Source organism: Eschrichtius robustus, chromosome 11 (assembly GCF_028021215.1).
Source record: "Eschrichtius robustus isolate mEscRob2 chromosome 11, mEscRob2.pri, whole genome shotgun sequence".
NCBI classification, from domain to species: domain Eukaryota; kingdom Metazoa; phylum Chordata; class Mammalia; order Artiodactyla; family Eschrichtiidae; genus Eschrichtius; species Eschrichtius robustus.
The window spans coordinates 52724306-52741954 of NC_090834.1; the positions used below are offsets into that span (position 1 = coordinate 52724306).

General features: G+C 41.2%; 2 protein-coding genes across 7 annotated transcripts in view; one reads left to right on the forward strand and one right to left on the reverse strand.

Annotated features, from left to right (window-relative positions):
• DDIAS (DNA damage induced apoptosis suppressor) overlaps positions 1–4859 on the reverse strand; it is a 33747-nt gene extending 28888 nt beyond the window's left edge. For all 4 annotated transcript variants that reach the window (XR_011075379.1, XM_068555017.1, XM_068555018.1 and 1 more), the window contains exon 1: positions 4795–4859. The gene's annotated coding sequence lies outside the window, so the exon portion shown is untranslated. The remainder of the gene's footprint in view (positions 1–4794) is intronic.
• A 75-nt stretch (positions 4860–4934) lies between these two features.
• The window catches only part of PRCP (prolylcarboxypeptidase), a 70159-nt gene continuing 57444 nt past the window's right edge, over positions 4935–17649 (forward strand). The window contains exons 1-2 of one of the 3 annotated variants that reach the window (XM_068556343.1): positions 4935–4986; positions 6482–6664. In XM_068556343.1, the coding sequence (XP_068412444.1) occupies positions 6497–6664 (168 nt within the window). In that variant the 5' untranslated portion in view covers positions 4935–4986; positions 6482–6496. Of the gene's footprint in view, positions 4987–5010; positions 5034–5947; positions 6139–6481; positions 6665–17649 lie in introns of those variants that run through there. The other 2 variants (XM_068556342.1, XM_068556341.1) reach the window with 2 other exon arrangements.

The following is a 17649-nucleotide window of genomic DNA, read 5'->3' on the forward strand; positions in this document are numbered from 1 at the left end:
ACTAGACTTACAGTGACCAATAATCACACCAAAAAACTGAAATTGTGGAAAGTTCTATAAAGAAAAAGTACAGAATACCATGAGAAAATACAACAAGGGGACTGATCTAGTCTTAGCTTGGGGGGGATGGGGAGAAAGAGAATAGTTAGGCACACAGATAACCTTCTTTTAAAAAGTACTCTCTGAGTTGTCAGATTAAAGGTGATTTTTATTTCCTTTTTAAATATTTTCTAAATATTTCCTATTTAAATATTTTAAATATTTCTTATTTAAATATTTTCTAAATATTACTTTTTTAATTAGAAAAATCAATAAATATAATAAAAACCTTGGGTCCTCTTAATCTCTCACATACAGAAGTAGAAACAGGAGAATGAGATGGAGAGAGAGGGAGAAAAGTATAAATGTTAGGGAATTAATTAGGACCTCAGTTGGCTTCTGTTTTGACGGCCCAGAGATTGCTCAAGTCAATGTCTAGGACTGAAGACTCTGATAGACCTATGCTTATGAAAATATGCTGGGTCCAGGTGGACATATTATAGTGCATTTTAAATTTAACATGGAATACTCTGGAATACTTGCTTTCTCTGTTTCTAGTCATGGGAGATGAACTATAATCCAAGATGCTTTACTAATTTATCACAAAAAATTACTGTCACAAGGAAGGAACTCATCTTAAGCCCATATCTTCGTTTGGATAAAACTAGATGTTAAAAAAAAAACCATATTAAGCTAAATTATAAACAAAGTTACTTGAAGAAGGGGCATTAGGTGAAGCAAATATTTAATGGAATCATGCTAACACAGGTGATGCATCCTTTTCACACTAGAGATGTTTTGGGTTCTCAAACTTTAGTGTGCATCAAAATGACCTGGAGGGACTGATAAACCACAGATTTATGGGCCCCAACAACAGAGTCTGATTTCATTAAGTCTGGGATGAGGGCCTGAGAATTTGCATGTCTCACAAGTTTCCAGATAAGGCTTATGTTGCCTACACTTGAAAACTACTACTAAGGCTTTTCAGCTTAATTCCCTCATTACCAAGTTTTTAGAAGGTACCTTAATAGCCTATAAAAAATCATGCTCATATATGCACACACACTGATACAGTTTTTTCCTCCTTTGGACTAGATTAGAAAATCCAAAATAACTGGGCTAGACCAGAGAATCCAGAATAATTCTTCTTAAGTGTTAGATCATGGAGAAAAAATTTAATTAAGTATTTAATGTGAATTAGCCTATGGGGAGGGTGGTGAAGAGAAGTGTAAGATGTGGATTCTATTTTAATGAAGTTTATAATCTGGTTGGGCTCATAAATTCTTCTGAATGCCTTGCAGTTCTCTCTCTTATATGATTATCTGATCCACTCAGAGAAATTAAATAACTAATTAAAGGTCAAGAAGCAGGTAGCATCAGGTCTGGAATTCACGCCTTCTGATGAGTAGCTCACCAATCTTTCTAGTCCATTACATTGTTTGCTCAAGCTTCACACAAACTATTTGCATTTGTTTCAAGACTGTGACCAAAGGATGAAATCACTCCTTTAAAAAACTAGTCCTCACTTCTAATGGCATACAGAAAAGGAGGTATGACTAACTCTTCTCCCTTTCTTCACTCCTTCCCAAACTGTTCTTGCTTTGCAGGAAAATCTTTGTCACTTTGTTGCTCTCAGATTTCCCGTTTCACATTTTACAGGACAAAGGGTCCTCAGCTATAGAAAGGGTGGGTATTCTGAGTTGCTTTATTAAAACTAACTAATGGTCTCCTCGAAGGGTGTATAGTTTGTCTAATTTCTCTAAAGGCAGTCATAACAAGTCCCTGAGAAATGATTTTCTGACATTAACATGAAAAATCTGGAAAGGGGAGAGGCAGGCAGGAGAGAAGAAAATTAAATAAGCAAAAACAGACAAAACCTCTTTTGTTTGGAGAAATACTGGTGAAAAATATTTTAAAAACATTAGCCAGGAAAATCTTAGTGAGTATAATGCACAGTTTGTCCACTGTATTTATGATAGGTAAAGTACTATTCTAGGGATGGGGAAGGGAACAGGATCACAGATAGAAAAAACAGGCTCTATGTTCAAAGAATTTATAATCTATTGGCTAAGACAGACAATGTAGAACTACCAACGAAGTGACACAAAGGTACACAATATGTGCAAGTTCCAGACTTCCATATCTCAACTGCTTATCTGACAGCCAAATGTATTTGGGTATCTCATAGTCATCTCAGGGCTTAATAGGTTAAAAAAAAAAAAATCTGAATTCTTAGTTTCCTTTCAAACCTCTTTAATAGTAATTTTCTCCATCTCAGTAAATGGCAGTACTCTCCAACTAGTAATTCAACCCAGATACCCAGGAGTCAAATCATCTTTCATTCCTTTCTTTCCCTCAAGTCCCATATCATATTCATCAGTCTTTTTTAGATACCCTTGAGTCTATTTCCGCATCTAAAAACCATCATTCTGGGACTTCCCTGGTGGCACAGTGGTTAGGAATCCGCCTGCCAATGCAGGGGACACAGGTTCGAGCCCTGGTCCGGGAAGATCCCACATGCTGCGGAGCAATTAAGCCCCTGCGCCTCAACTACTGAGCCTGCACTCTAGAGCCCGTGTGCTGCAATTGCTGAGCCCACGTGCCACAACTACTGAGGCCCACATGCTCTTGGATCCATGCTCCTCAACAAGAGAAGCCACTGCAATGAGAAGCCCGCGCACCGCAACAAAGAGTAGCCCCCGCTCGCCGCAACTAGAGAAAGCCCACGCGAAGCAACAAAGACCCAATGCAGCAAAAATAAATAAATAAATAAATAAGAACTGTCATTCACTCTTCCCCTAATATATTCTACCACCAGCTTAATCCAAACCACCATCATCTCCTGCTTATGCTGCTGTATTAGAATCCTAACTGTGTGATCTGGTCCCTGACCATTTCTCCAGACTCATCTCATAAAACTGTTCTTTCTGAACATGATCCAGCAACACTGGTCTTTTTTTAGGTTCTTGAACACTAAGATGCCAAGTTCTTTCCTGCTTTAAGGCCTTTGCGTAACCTATTCACTCTGGAATGTTCTTCCTTTCTTCTGTTGCATGGCTGTCTTTTAGGCCTCAATTTAACTGTCAACTCCCCAGAGAGGCCTTCTCAGACCAACCTAAATCAAACAAATTCCAGTTTATTCTTCTTAAGTCCACCCATAAAAGGTTTAAGTTCCATTAGAAGAGGAATCTCAGACTTCCCTGGTGGCATAGTGGTTAAGAATCCGCCTGCCAATGCAGGGGACATGGGTTCGATCCCTTTTCTGGGAAGATCCCACATGCCGCTGAGCAACTAAGCCCGCGCACCACAACTACTGAGCCCGCGCACCTAGAGCCTGTTCTCCACAACAGGAGAAGTCACTGCAATGAGAAGCCCGTGCACTGCAACGAAGAGCAGCCCCCGCTCCCCACAACTGGAGAAAGCCTGCGCGCAGCAACGAAGACCCAATGCAACCAAAAATAAATAAATAAAAATAAAATAAACTTTAAAAAAATAAAAGAACAGGAATCTCACATCTTGGTCACCACTGTAATCCTAGTACCTAGCAGTTCTTGGAACAGAGAAGGGAGGCATTTAAAAACGATCTGTAGAATGAGTAACTAACTACTGGGTGCTTTGTGACCCAATCTTGCAGGGTTAGGAAAGGCTTCTTAACTTAGAAGGCTTCGTAAACTGAGACCTAAGGAATGAGTAAGAATTAGCTGTGTTGGGGATGGGATTTAGAAGAGGTCTGGAGGTGAGGGATAATGGTGCATTTGAGGAACTCAGAAAGACAAGAAGGGCCCTGTGAACCACGTTAAGTTTAGACTTAAGCCTGAGGGCAAATAGGAGGGACTGAAGGAAAGGTTTTTAATGGGGCACGCCCAGATCAGATTTGTGCTTTATCAGCCTCCAGTGTGGTGTCTGGATTGAAACGTAACAAGACTGAAAGAAGGAGAACCGGCTGGGAGGCTACTGGCATAGTTATGTAGTAGTCGTGCTGAACCAAAGTAATGACAGTAAAAGTGGCAAGAAGTGTATGGATCTGAGATATTCAAGAGGCTGGTATGACTGGCTGGATGTGAGAGATAAGAAAGACACCTAGAAAATTTTCAAGTTTCCCAAGGGGGAGGGGGAATAGGGGAGGAAAGGATTGGGAGTTTGGGATTAGCAAAGGCAAACTATTATATATAGAATGGATAAACAACAAGGTCCTACTGTACAGCACAGGGAACGATATTCAATATCTTATGATAAACCAAAATGGAAAAGAATATGAAAAAGAATATATGTGTATAACTGAGTCACTTTGCTGTACAGAAGAAATCAACACAACATTGTAAATCAACTACACTTGAATAAAATTTAAAAAAAAAAGTAAACTTTCAAGTTTCTGGTTTGAGGACACTGCTCAATTAAGCACTTTCCCTCTGGGTCGTCAAAGCAGTTTGGAAAAGCCAGCTGCCTACTTATCTCCGAGCACCCCAAAAGTCGCAAGTAGCACCTTTTCCTCCCTGTATGCCCGGTTCCAGACGCTCACCCGTGTCCAAACGATGGCACATACAAAAGCTAGCTGAGTGACTGCAGCAGTACTGTCTCAAATTAAAATAATTGACCTTCTTACTCGTTTACGCTCATAACCGCCCTTTTCTAGAAGAGACTGACTCCTGAAAAAACAACATAGAATGCACTGAGTCTCACTCAGAACGACGTTAAGGGTCTCGTTAGGAGTTTTCGGCCCTTGCTCCCCGAGAACCTCCCCTCCCAGCTCCTCACCTGAGGCAGAGGACGGGGACACTTGCCCGGGCGAAGCACAGTGACGCGAACCCGCAAGACTCAGCGGCAAACGAGCGCCCTCCAATCGAATCTCCCGCGCTTCCTTCCGCCGGAAGTGACGCTCTGGCCGTCCTTCCTTAGAGCCAATCAGAAGAAGGAGCCGCCGACGGTGGAGATTTAGCACAACAACCTGTGAGCAGTTGTGGATGGCCGTTTTTGTCAGACAGGGTTTGATGAAGGTTCTTTACCGACTGGTGGAGTACTAGTACAGTCTGTAAAGTTGGTTTTCGGGTAGCGTTGAGCCAGCTGGACGTAGGGACCCCCAGGAAGGGGTGAGGGTGGGCGGGAGCGCCCCTCGGACCGGGGTTTAGCGGGCTGACTAGAAGGAGAAGCGGACGTGAGTGCTGTGGGAGCCGCGAAGACAAAAGGGGCCTCTGCCGGCTGGGGATGGCACTGCCAGGGGGCGGGGGAGGGGGAAGGCGGGGCTTGAAGCGGCTGCGGGTTGCCGGAAGAAGAAAGGGGGCGTAACGTGGAAGAAGGGCCCGGGATCCAGTGGGATTCCCGGGCGACCTCCGTTGACGGTGAGGGATGGCCTGTGTGGGCTACACGGAGGTTTGGGGTGACCCACCGACAGAGTACAATAGGAGGTGGTTAGGCTGACATCATGGAGGTGGGGTGCAAAGGAGCCAAACCCAGCGGTCTGCGAAGCCAGTGCTCCACCGCCTCCTGAATGACCTAGTGCAAGTCCCAGCACCTCTCGAGCCTCAGTTTCCTCAGCTATAAATGGGAACAACAATCATACAGGACCCACAAAATAGGTGGGATGGTTGAGTTAGATGAGATGGTGTGCCACTAAGCCTAGTGCTGTAGTGAACCATCAATAAATTGTCATGGTACTGCCCACTGGGGAAAAAAAAAAAAAAGCACACCGTGAGAGTTGTGAGTTAACTTTTATTGGGGACAAAATAAGGACTAGAGCCCGAGAGACAGCATCTCAGATAGCTCTGCGGAGCTGCTCCGAAGAGGTAGGGGGGAAGGTCAGTGTTATATATGATTTTAGTGGAAGGAGGTATGCACAGTCAAGCACACATTTTGGCAGAGGCTAGCTGCTAGTCACAAGGAGCAGATGTCACCATTGATGATTTTAGTGCTTTTCTAGATATGAGAAGATGCAAGAATTTGGGCTCATATAACCTCCTGAAACTATATCTGAAAGGCCTGTTCTGCCAGTTTTTCCCAGAGCACAGAGTGCCTCATTCCTGATCTCCACCCTGAACTCCTTTTAGGGTGTGTTGAAGGTCAAGCCTGCAGTGGCTAGTGGCTTAACCCTTGTAGAGGCTGATGGCAAGTACCAATTTTTAGTTGGCTGTACTATTATTGATATTATTACTATTATATGGAATTTGCGGAGGACAGGCTGTGGCAATGGAATTAGAGTGCGACCGGAATAAAGGTGGACTCTAGAGAGGGGATTGTACAAGAGAGCAGTAAAATCTGGCGGCACCCTCTGGGTCGGGGACGGGGTCGGTACGGCTTGGGCGACCCGGGTTTGAGCGGAGTTGCTGAGGGGCGGGATGGCTTTGGGTTTCCCCCGGGGAGGAGGAGCCTGTCTGCCGCGGGCGGAGCTGCGGGCGGGCCCCGCTCAGGCTGCGCGCATCTGCCAGTCTCCCTTTTACCCTCCTTGCAGCAGCCGGCCTGAGCCATGGGGCGTCGCTCCCTCCTGCTCCTGCTCCTGGCTTTCCTGACTCCTGGGGCCGCCACACCCGTACCGCCGGCCCTGAGGGCCCTCAGCAGCCTGCACTTGTCAACCAGCTTCAGATCCCGCCCCGCTGTTGCCATGAAGTACTCGATTCACTACATCCAACAGAAGGTAAGGGGGAAGGGGTTTGGGATGGCGGAGCGGGTGGCGAGGACTGGCTTCGTGGTTCCCAGGCACCGGAGCTCACCCGAAATTTCGGACCCCTAATGCCTAGGACTTGTTCGAACTTTGGCTTACACTTTACAGATGGTGGCCCCAAGTCCCCAGTCTGTTTAAATTCTCTCCTCTCATTACCAATAACTTATTATCAGTCCTGGCTCTACACTCTCTTCTGTGATTGGCCACAACAGTGACTTCAACGCCTTCTGCTCCCAGAGGCTGCCCTAATGAAAATTCCTTTGGCCTCCCGCCACATTCAAATTATTTAATCCCAACTCTGGCACCTACTTCAAGGTGACAGTCATCCTCTGTCCCAAAGCAGCCCCTAAATTCAAATTTCCAATATCTTATTAGATAATATGTAATATTTATTCAACCTAAAATGCCAGCCTGTTGTCTCATGTTCAGCTCAGAGTTGGTTTTGTAGGCCCTTTTAAATTTTTTTATTTTTTAAAAAAAATTAATTAATTTTATTTTTGGTTGTGTTGAAGTCTTCGTTGCTGCACGTGGGCTTTCTCTAGTGGCGGCAGGTGGGGGCTACTGTTTGTTGCGGTGCGCAGGTTTCTCATTGCAGTGGCTTCTCTTGTTGCAGAGCATGGGCTCTAGGTGTGCAGGCTTCAGTAGTTGTAGCTCGTGGGCTCAGTAGTTGTGGCGCACGGGCTTAGTTGCTCTGCGGCACGTGGGATCTTCCCGGACCAGGGCTCGAACCCGTGTCCTCTGCCTTGGCAGGTGGATTCTCAACCACTGTGCCACGACGGAAGCCCCCTGTGGGCCTTTCATTAAGAGTTTTTAACCTTCCCTATTCTCCGTGAAACTGAACATATATGTAGCTCACGCTTGTAAAAGAAATTGTAGGAGTCTCTCAGGATTTGGGGAGGGGGGTGGGGGTGAGCATCTCTATAGTTCTGAAGCCTGAGTTTAGGGGTTTAAGGTAGGCATAATGCCTTTGTGCTTGGCTGAAGCATGAGGTAGGTATTCCCTGAGAAGCCTGGATGAAGAAGTACATCCTGTGTGAAATGACAGGATCCCTTACAGTTCTATATTTCTGGGAGCCTGTGAAAAGATAGGCAAAGATTTGGGAAAGGTTGGGATTAGAAGTGCAAGAGTCAGAGGTTTGGCTTTAGGAGTCAAATAGACCAGGATTCCAATCTACTACCTCTGTGACCTTGGGAAGTTTCAAGTACTTCTCTGTGCCCAGTTTCTAGATCTCCAGGGGATTTGGTGATGGTTAAATGAGAGCAGATCACATGTCCCTAGCAGAATATCTGGCCTCAAGTAGGCACTTATTAAATTCTTGGTTACTGACCTATGAATTTTGAATAGGAATTTCAGATAGAGGGATGGCGTGAACTTATAGAATAATTTATAAGAAATTGTTTTTAACCCAGAAATTTAGAGATCATGAGGAAGAGAAAGCATTCTAGTTTTAGCAGGAGTACTAGGAAATGGGTGTCTTTTTCTTAGGCAACTCTCTAGGCTACAGTTTCCTCATTTGTAAATTGAGAGGTTTGGACAAGGACCAATGTGTTTCACATTTCACCGAGGAAAATTAAGGGCTCTTTATGGAGCTGTCTCAAAGGGATGGGGAAGGCCCAAGTGGAATCCAAGTTAGGGTACCCCAGAACCCCCTCTCTCCCTGACCTCTTTCAGCCTGAACTTTATGTTTTTATCTGTTTTATATACTGGGATATTGCAGAGTTCCATAACTAAAGTTAAATTGGAGGGGAACTATTGGAATGAAGATCTCTACAATCCTTTTAGGAATGATGAGAGAGAACTATCAGCAGAAAAGGGGGGTAGGGAATGAAAGGGTAGCAGAGACTGAATGATCTCTTAGGTCCTAATTTATATTCCTTCATTGTAGATTCCTGTCTTGACCACTTCACTCTTTAGATATATAAGTTGAGGCCTGTTCTTTTTCCATTTTTGGTGATTTATAAGATCTGGCCTTAGCCATGTTTTGCCCTCTGGCTTATATTTAGTTCATATTTTAGGACACAGATTCTACAAATATATTTATTACCATAATAATTTTATTTACATCAACTCCAATTGAGTCTTATTTCATTTTCTTGAGACACATATGTATTTGTTGCATAATAATGGTTTTATAGTAATTGCCAACTTTTCTGGACCATAGATTTTTAGTTGGGACTGAAAAGTATGTGTAAACTCAACTTTAATTTTTTTAGTTAGAGCACATAAAATACTTTTATGCCTTTTAATAATAAACAATTATTATTGTAACTAAGGCTTAGTTTTTATTCAGGGTTTAATTTTCATCAAACATTATAATAATTTTATTTATCTGTGGTTATATCTGTCCAGCTGACCAAGCGATTCCCAGCTGTCCTTATATGCACATAAGCTCCATGAATGGTCTTGGTAAAAAAGCTGAGCCCTCCTTCATAACTCTGATTACTTGCAGAATGAGGGGCCAAGTCCTTGGTATTGTTCCTCATCTCATAACCCCAGCTGGTCTTTCAGCTTCACATCCTGCCATAGGCCCCCACCTCCCCACGCCTTCCCTGTACACATATACTTCTAGCAACATAGAACATAGAATTGAAGTTCACTGTGTCAGAAATTGTGTCTGGAATACCATCCCTCTTCTCTGCTAGTTAAACTCTTACCTCTATCCCAGCTGAAATGTCAACTTTCTTGACTTTAGTTGGTCTTTTTTCACACTTACTATTTTGTATGTGTCTCCTCAGCTAGATAGCACTGTGCAGTACCCAGAAGAGCCCATAAAAATATAAAGTACAAAATAAATATTTGTTGAGGGAGTGAATGGATGACTATCCAATGAAAACCCAAACAAAGCAAAGTCTACCATTATTTAATTGACACAAATCATTTTTTGTTTATTTTTCTTTGTATCTTTTACTTCTGTCCTTTACCAATTATATTTCCTCTTCTTTCAGAGTCTTCAAATGTTGTTGATTTAGTAGGAATATTTGATTTCTTTTATCCAAAATAACTGAATCAGGAGACCAGACAAAGGATAGCACATCACTCGGGCACATCAAGGCTCTGGGTACATGTGTGATGCCAGTGTTGTAAAAGGCTCCTTGGGATGCATGGCTTGTGGTTATGAGGTTTCCCTGCTCCTCATTACCCTGCTGCTCCCACCCTAGCCCCTCTGACTGGAATGTGAATCCTGAGGGCATTTTACTATGTGATGTAGTGGGGAAGGAGAATGGGTCCTTTCAGGCTGTCATTTTCCTCACTGGTGAAAATAGAAATCAGTGTTTACTGAGTTAGTCAGGGTTCTCTAGAGAAACAGAATCAATACGATGTGTCCGTGTGTGTGTGTGTGTGTGTGTGTTTGTGTATCTCTTTCTCCACAGAGAGAGATTGATTAATTTTAAGAACTTAGTTCATATGATTGTGGAGCCTTGTAAGTCCCAAATCTGCAGGGTTGGCCAGTGGGCTGGAGACCCAGGGAAGAGTTGCAGTTTGAGTCCAAAGGCAGTCAATTTGCATAATTCCTTGCTCAGGAGAGGTCAGTCTTTTTTACTATTTGGGCCTTCACCTGACTGGATGAGACCCACCCACGTTATGGAGGGTGAAGCTGCTATACTCTAAGTCCACTGATTTAAATGTTAATCCCATCCAAAAAACATCTTCACAGAAACATCTAGAATGTTTGACTATTCTGGGCACCATGGCTCAGCTGAGTTGACATGTAAAATTCACCATTACATCTACCAAGGTTGTTGTGAGGGTTAAATATGGTAATTCAGGAAAGCACATGCATAGTGCCTGGAACATTAGGAAATTAAGGAACTTAATAGAGTAAATGCTGGTTTCTCCCCTGCTCTCTCTTAAAACCACACTCTCCGTAGTGCTATACATTTCAGGTTGATCCAGATGCTGACAGTTGTGGTAATGTCTCTTCTAGAAACCTAGTGGTCAGTCATCTACACTCAACTATTCTTATTTAACTACTGAACAGTGTTTATGTGAGAGCTCTGCATCTTGGCCCAGCATTGAACTCATGGCTGCTGACTCCTGCAGGGCCTTCCCACAGCTCCGTCCTTATCTACTATGAGACCATCACAGTGGACTAAGCTATTTTGATTTATGTACATCCCTTACAGTTCTACTTTCAATTCCTTTTCTGGGTTTCCCTTTCTTGTCATGGTGGTCCTGATGTCTAGTAAAACGGAGCTGTGTCAGGCCTGTTGGAAGGGCCTATTGCTTTTTCTCCCCCTCTTCCTCTTCTTTTCATTTTTTCCTTCTTCTCTTTTTCTTATTGGTTCATCTGTTGATGGCCTTCCCCTGAGGCCTGGAGCATACCGTCACAAATATTATGTGAATTCTGAACTGATTTCTGTTTTTGCTCACAGAATCATTGTCAGAAGGGGTCATTGTAGTCCACCCCTTAGATATGATGAATTGACTGTGGTCAAAATTATGGAGGGTTAGGAACTTGATAGAGCTTGAATACCATACAGGTTTGAGAATGAATTCTGTTTCTAACATTACCTGAGTAACTTCAGATAAGTTACTCTGAGCTTCTATTTTTATAATCAGCCAAATAGGGATAATTATACTACTCATCTCACAGATTTGTTGTGAAATGAGCTGATATGTGTAAAGTGCTTATCAGGCACAGTTTAGATCACTTGGTAAACACTCAGTAAATGGTAAATGTTATTTTTATTTTATCTTGCAGTTTCTTAATATGGCTTTAAACTTACCTCCTCTCCACTCAGAATAAAATATTTAAGTCATTCCTTGTGATACCTAAAATAATTATTCTGGAAAATATGAAAATCTTTGTGAATTCTTTTCTGTTACATATGTAGTACATATGTGTCTTTTTACCAGTGGGATATAATATAGTACACTTGTAAATAAGGCATAGAAATTAATTTTTTTCCTCACTTGAAATCATTTTCTTTCACATAAGACTGACATATAAAGAAAGTCATCTGAAGCTATTTCTATCTTTTTTCTATGCTATTTTGAGTTTTGGTAAATTGTGGAGGGGAAAACATATGATAATAAATGTATCCTTTTAGGTTTTTGCAAATACCTTCTCTTCTTGATATTAATAGTAAATCTAACACTGTCTTTCTGATAGCAGAGTTTTGAATATTTTATCAGTTAATGCTAAAATGTAATTTCAGCAAAAATTTTAGATTTTGTACTGTCATGTTTGTATCCATCAGCATATTACAGGGACTTTGTGCTTTAGCCACATAAAACACAACATTTTCAAAATTTGAGTGCTAGTATCAGCCCTGCCACTAACTTGTGTTAATATTGATACCTTGGGCAAATTGCTTCGCTCTAGATCTCAGTGTACTAATATGTAAGATAAGAAGATTAGATCTGCTGATCTCTGATGCATCTGTAATTCTGTTCACAACTGCCTCCTGTCTATAGGGCATGATATCAGGAGTGGTGGGGATGTGAGCACAAGTTCTATTTTTTGCCCTACCCATTAATTGCCTTTGGTAAATCAGACCTAAACAATTTTTCCATGTCAACTTTGAGTAAGATACAGACTGAAATCATGTAAAATGTTTTTTAAATTAAAAATTAGCTCTCCCACTGACACCATATTTATAACATAGAACATTGTATTTATGTTTATGATTTTAAAGTTTGCTTGGTTGAAGGCGGATTGGAGAAGAAAGAAGAACCATAGGTAAGAAGAATAACTGATGATATGTGTTATTTGTTTTCCTTCCCAGTGCCTTGCATGGTACCCTCTACGTAGTACTTCTTAATAAAGATTTTTTGAATGGAAAAAATTGGCTATAAATTAAAATGAATATAGAGTGGGGGGGGGAGAGTAAATTCAAATATGCAGTGCATAAGTGTCTAATGCATTAATAATAATAATAATCTGCTACCATTTATTGAAAGCTTTATATGCTCTAGATACTCTGCTAAATACTTAATAGACATTCACTTATTTAATCCCTATAGCCATCCTACAAGGTAGATGCTATTATTGTCCAGCTTTATAGGTGAGAGAACTATCATACAGAGAGGTTAAGTTACATGTTCAAGATAAACCACTTATCTGTACCATTTTGTTTTTCTAAAAATAGACTCATGAGTTTCGAGTTCTAAAATGAACGTCATTACCCTGCTTGTTGTACTAAGCAGGATAGGCTAGGTTGTGCTACAGTAACAAAACTCCAAAATTTCAGTGATTTAACCCAACAAAAATTTATGACTCACAGTGTATTTCCATTCAGGTGAGCAGAGGGTTCTGCTCATTACATTCACTTAGAGGCTGAGGGTCTGATAGAGGCTTCCTCTCAATCTATGCGTTCACGATCAATGTAGCAGTGGAGAAAGAACGTAGAAGGCTTGTGCTAGAATATAAATGCTCCAGCCTGGAAATGACAGGTCACTTCCTTTCATAAGTCATTGGTCAGAACAGGTTACATTGTTTTCTCTAACGACAGGGTGGGGAGACAAAAAGTATTGACTTTGGAGTGCCTAGAAGGAGAGAAGGCACTAAAGAGTGCCATACTTAATCAGTCACTTACTCACCTACGCATCCACCTACTCAAATGTTTATCCAATTCCTTTTATATTTCAAGCACCAGGCTAGGTCCTGGGGAGGCAGAGATGATTACATTCTGGAGGACTTCACATTACATTTTTTGACCATTCCAATAGCACATACTTAACTTGTATCTGAAAAATATGGAAAAGCACTAATAAATTTGTAATGTCTTGGCATTTATTTGATGTTACGGAAAAACCTGAACAAACTTTTTGGCCAACCCAATATATGGCTGCAACTCACAGATTGCTTCAAAAAATAGCCCTGAAGTTAGGCTGGTCTACTTAGTATTTTCTTGCTCAGCTTATCATCATCATATATATGTACATATACACATATATGTACACATTGAAGCACATAATAAAAAAGGGGATTCATTTATTCATATTGTCATTCAGTAATTAAAAATAATTGTTTTGCTTTTTTTTAAAATAAAAGAAACAATCAATATATGGATTTATATAAAAAATCTTACTTGTGCTTTGTAGGTATGAGATAATTGGTCATCAAAACAGGAAAATTCTGCATTGATAATATATATTTTATTTGGGAATATATAAAAATCTTTTTTTCTTCTAGTTCACAATTTAAGAAAAGTCCTAGTTATTGTTTATGAGCAGTGAACAATGAAATTTATTGATTATCTAATCTGGGCCAGATATTATGCTAAAATATTTTACATACCGGTTAATTATTACAATCACTTTTAAAAACAGATGGCTTAATTCAGGTTCATATAGGCTAAATGTCTCGATCAAGCTATTAAGGGACAATATTGTGAGTTATATTTTAATCTGTTGCTTCCAAGATCTATGACCTTTCATTCAGTTGACACCATGATGCCTCTGTGTTGTAAGCAGTAGTAACAAAACTGACGTCTCTGTATCTATCTATATTCCACATTCAGTCTTTACAACAATCCTGTGAGGTAGATATCATCCTCATTTTTAGATGTGAAACTACCAAGGTTCAAAAAGATCAAAGAAGGAAACATCCAAAATATCCTACTTGTAAATCTCCTGGTTTTTCACTGTAAATATATCATTGTAAGTGATTTGTGGTGTATCCATTAAATGGAATATTATTAGCTGTTAAAAATGATGGTCTTGAAGTATATCTGATGATGTGGAGAAATAGTCATGAATTAATGATGTGAAAAAAACAAAATAGAAAACTGAATGTACAATGTATTTCCAGATTCATTTACTCAATTTTTTTTAAGTGCCTACTATGTGCTAGGCACTATTCTAGGCAGTGGGGAAAGAGCATTAAAAGCATTGGGAAGAGGAAGTACAAAAACCATGAGGTAGGTGTGTGCCTGGTGGGAAAAACTGCAAGGAGGCCAGTATGGCTGGAGGGATGTGCCCAAGGGAGAGAGTAGTAGGGGATGAGGACAGTGAGGAGGAGAGAGAACGTATATACTCCTCTAGTAGAGAAGGAAGGCAGATGAACTAGGGAAACAGAGTTTGATTGCAGGGCAGTTGTGAAGTCTCATGCAAGTTAGTAAGACCACATGACATGGCTGTATGTTTCTATAGCTACATTCAGTTTCTTGGGTATGGGTGTGGGGTTGGTGGAGAATTCTTTTCAACTAGCATTGCCCTTTTGCCAAATGAGTAAAACAAAATGAGAGAGAGAGACATGGAAGCTGAGGGGTGTATGCAAAGGAGTTATGGACCACAGAATTTAAGTCAAGTAGGGAGGTGAGTGAGGATGGGGTGAGGGACAGTGAAAAGGTGGATAATGTGAGGTTGAAGGATTTGGAGAATCACAGTAGAAGAGGGAATGAGCTGGAAAGATAGAGCAAGTAGAATGCTTAAAATTGAGGGTGTGGCAGGATTACAGTTACTGGGAATGACAAGGTCTAGGGTTCGACCATGGGTTAGTGACAAGGTAGGTGAAGGACAAGGTCGTTGGAGGAGAGGAGCAAAAGGAACTAAAGGGCCAAGATATTGAAGTCACTAAGAGTTTTGAAAGGAGTTACGTTGGAGCAACAGTGAACAAGGAGCTAAAATCTTCAAGGCATGAAAGGAAGTGAACCAGGGGTCAGTAGATGATTGTAGCGAGAAGGGTAGTGGGGTGTTATAGTTTGATGACATAATATCTAAAGGTAGTGAATTGGGGAAGATGGAGGAAGAATTAGGAACAATGGAAATACCTATCCCACCTCCAGGCCCAGTGGTGGGAGAGGTTTGAGAGAAAAATCAACTACCAATTGAGAGGGTCAGATATGTTTAAAAATATGTTTATAGCTGCACAGAGAAAGAGTAGAAGAAAATATACTAAAATAGTAACAATTGTGGAAAGATGTGTGATGTTTCATTTTATTCTTTATACTTTTCTGTATTTTTCACATTATCTGTGATGAATCTGCATTGTTTTGTAATTCATTTAAAAAGAGTATTATTAAAAAAAGAAAGCAGTTGCCCTGTCCTGGCTCACACAGGCAGTATGTGGCAGTGTCAGAACCTGGGCCTCAGGACTCCAGACTGCACCACCCAGCACCACATCTCCGGGTAAACACTCGGACTACTCTTATTTCTCTTTCGTTGCCTGGCTATGGCTGCTTTGCCATTTTTACCTTGAATATTTTACATCCTTATCTTCCATACACAGCTGAAACAAGGATGAAGAACTCATTTGAGTGGAGATAGAGGAAAAAAAGAACAATGGCCCTTTATAACCCCATTTCAACCTAAGGTTTTACTGAAAGAAAGGGGAGAAGAGGGTGACAGGAAAGAAGAAAGGTTTCCAGAGGAATTGTACATGTTTCAAAGAGAGGGGGAGGAATTCAGGCCACCTAAGTAGAACCAAGGCATGTATTTTCCCTAAGTCTCCAACCCCTCCTATCTGTACTTTTCACAGATAGGAGCCCATGGTTCCTCTCACAGCTGCTTTGCAGATCATTCCCAAATCCATAATTGTAGATCGATCTGTCTCTGTCTCACTTTTGACATATTTCTCTAAGAATAATCATAATAGTAATAATAGAAAATATTTATTGAGCTCTTACTATGTACTAGGCAGTGTTCTAAACACTTTACATATATTAGCTCATTAATTCTCACAGTGACCTCACGAGGTCTCGGTACTGCTGTCCCCAATTTATAGATGGAGAAACTGAGGCACCAACTGCGTTTTAATTACTACCTCATTCTGCCTCCTTATATTTCTACTTGGATCTGTAGTTCTAACTCAAAACCAGACTTATCTGGTTAAATGATGACTTTCTCCTGGTGGCACTATTATCATTTAAAAAAAATTATTGAGGACTACATATATGCCAGGCATGGTTCTTGAGACAATAGTTGGACTGCTCATGTGGAGCTTAGTTTCTGGTTAGGAAGTAGATAATAAGCAAATAAACATGAAATAAATGAGATAATTATAGATTGTAATGATTGCCTTGAAGGAAATAAGCAAGGTGGTATGTATGTGTAAATATGGAGTACAGCGGTTGGGAAAGGCTTATCTCAGGAAGGTTTCCCTGAGGAAGGGACACTGGATCAGAGAGGGAGCAGAAAGTATAAAGTCCCTAAAGCTTGAAATGTCAGGTATTTTTGGCTCTTCTTTCTCCCATATTCTTTGTAACAACAAGTTAGGTTGATTCCATTCTCAGAGTACATCTGTTATTTTCACTTGTATGGCCCTCATGCTTTGTTGCAGCTTCTATTATTGCCTTCTTGGACTGGAAGAGTCTCTTAACTGGCCTTCCTTGCAACCTACAGTTTCCCCTCCACTGCAGTCCCCATGGGCCACATTAATTACCTCCCCTCCAGTCAAACCTCTCTTCTGCTCAGGACCTGCAATGATTCCTGATTGTTTGCTTTATTAAGAACAAAATCCTGTATGTTCGAGGCCTTCCACCCTTTGGCTCCAACCCACCTTTCCAGTTTGCTAATCTGTTCTCCACACATGCCCATTCCTTTCCTGTTTCTATGCTTTAACCCACATTGTCTCTTTGCCTGGAATGCCTCTCCTCTGGCCCTTCCCTCCTTTATCAACCCCTTGCATTTTTTAAGCCCCATCTCAGACACTGCCTCCTCCAGGAGCCATTTCTTAATCGCCCAGAAAGTGTGTGATTGGTCAGATCTTTCTTTGTACTTCTCTCATGGCATGTGTCTTACTCTAGCCTTGCGTTAAAACCTTTTGTTCCCCTTTTAAAGCAGGAAGTCTGTCTTGAAGGATCCATACCCCTCCACAGCATACTGCACACTGTTTTACTTAGAGTGTCATCTGCACAAACGTTTTTTGAATCTATATCTCCCCCTTCCCTTTTCCTGCTTCTCTGCACGTTGAGGTAAGGAAGGGGTGTGTATGTATAGGGTAGGAAAGAGTGTGGAAACTTGATTCTCAACTGTCTAAAAGGCTTTGGGGGAACAAGGTAGGAAGCCAGGCA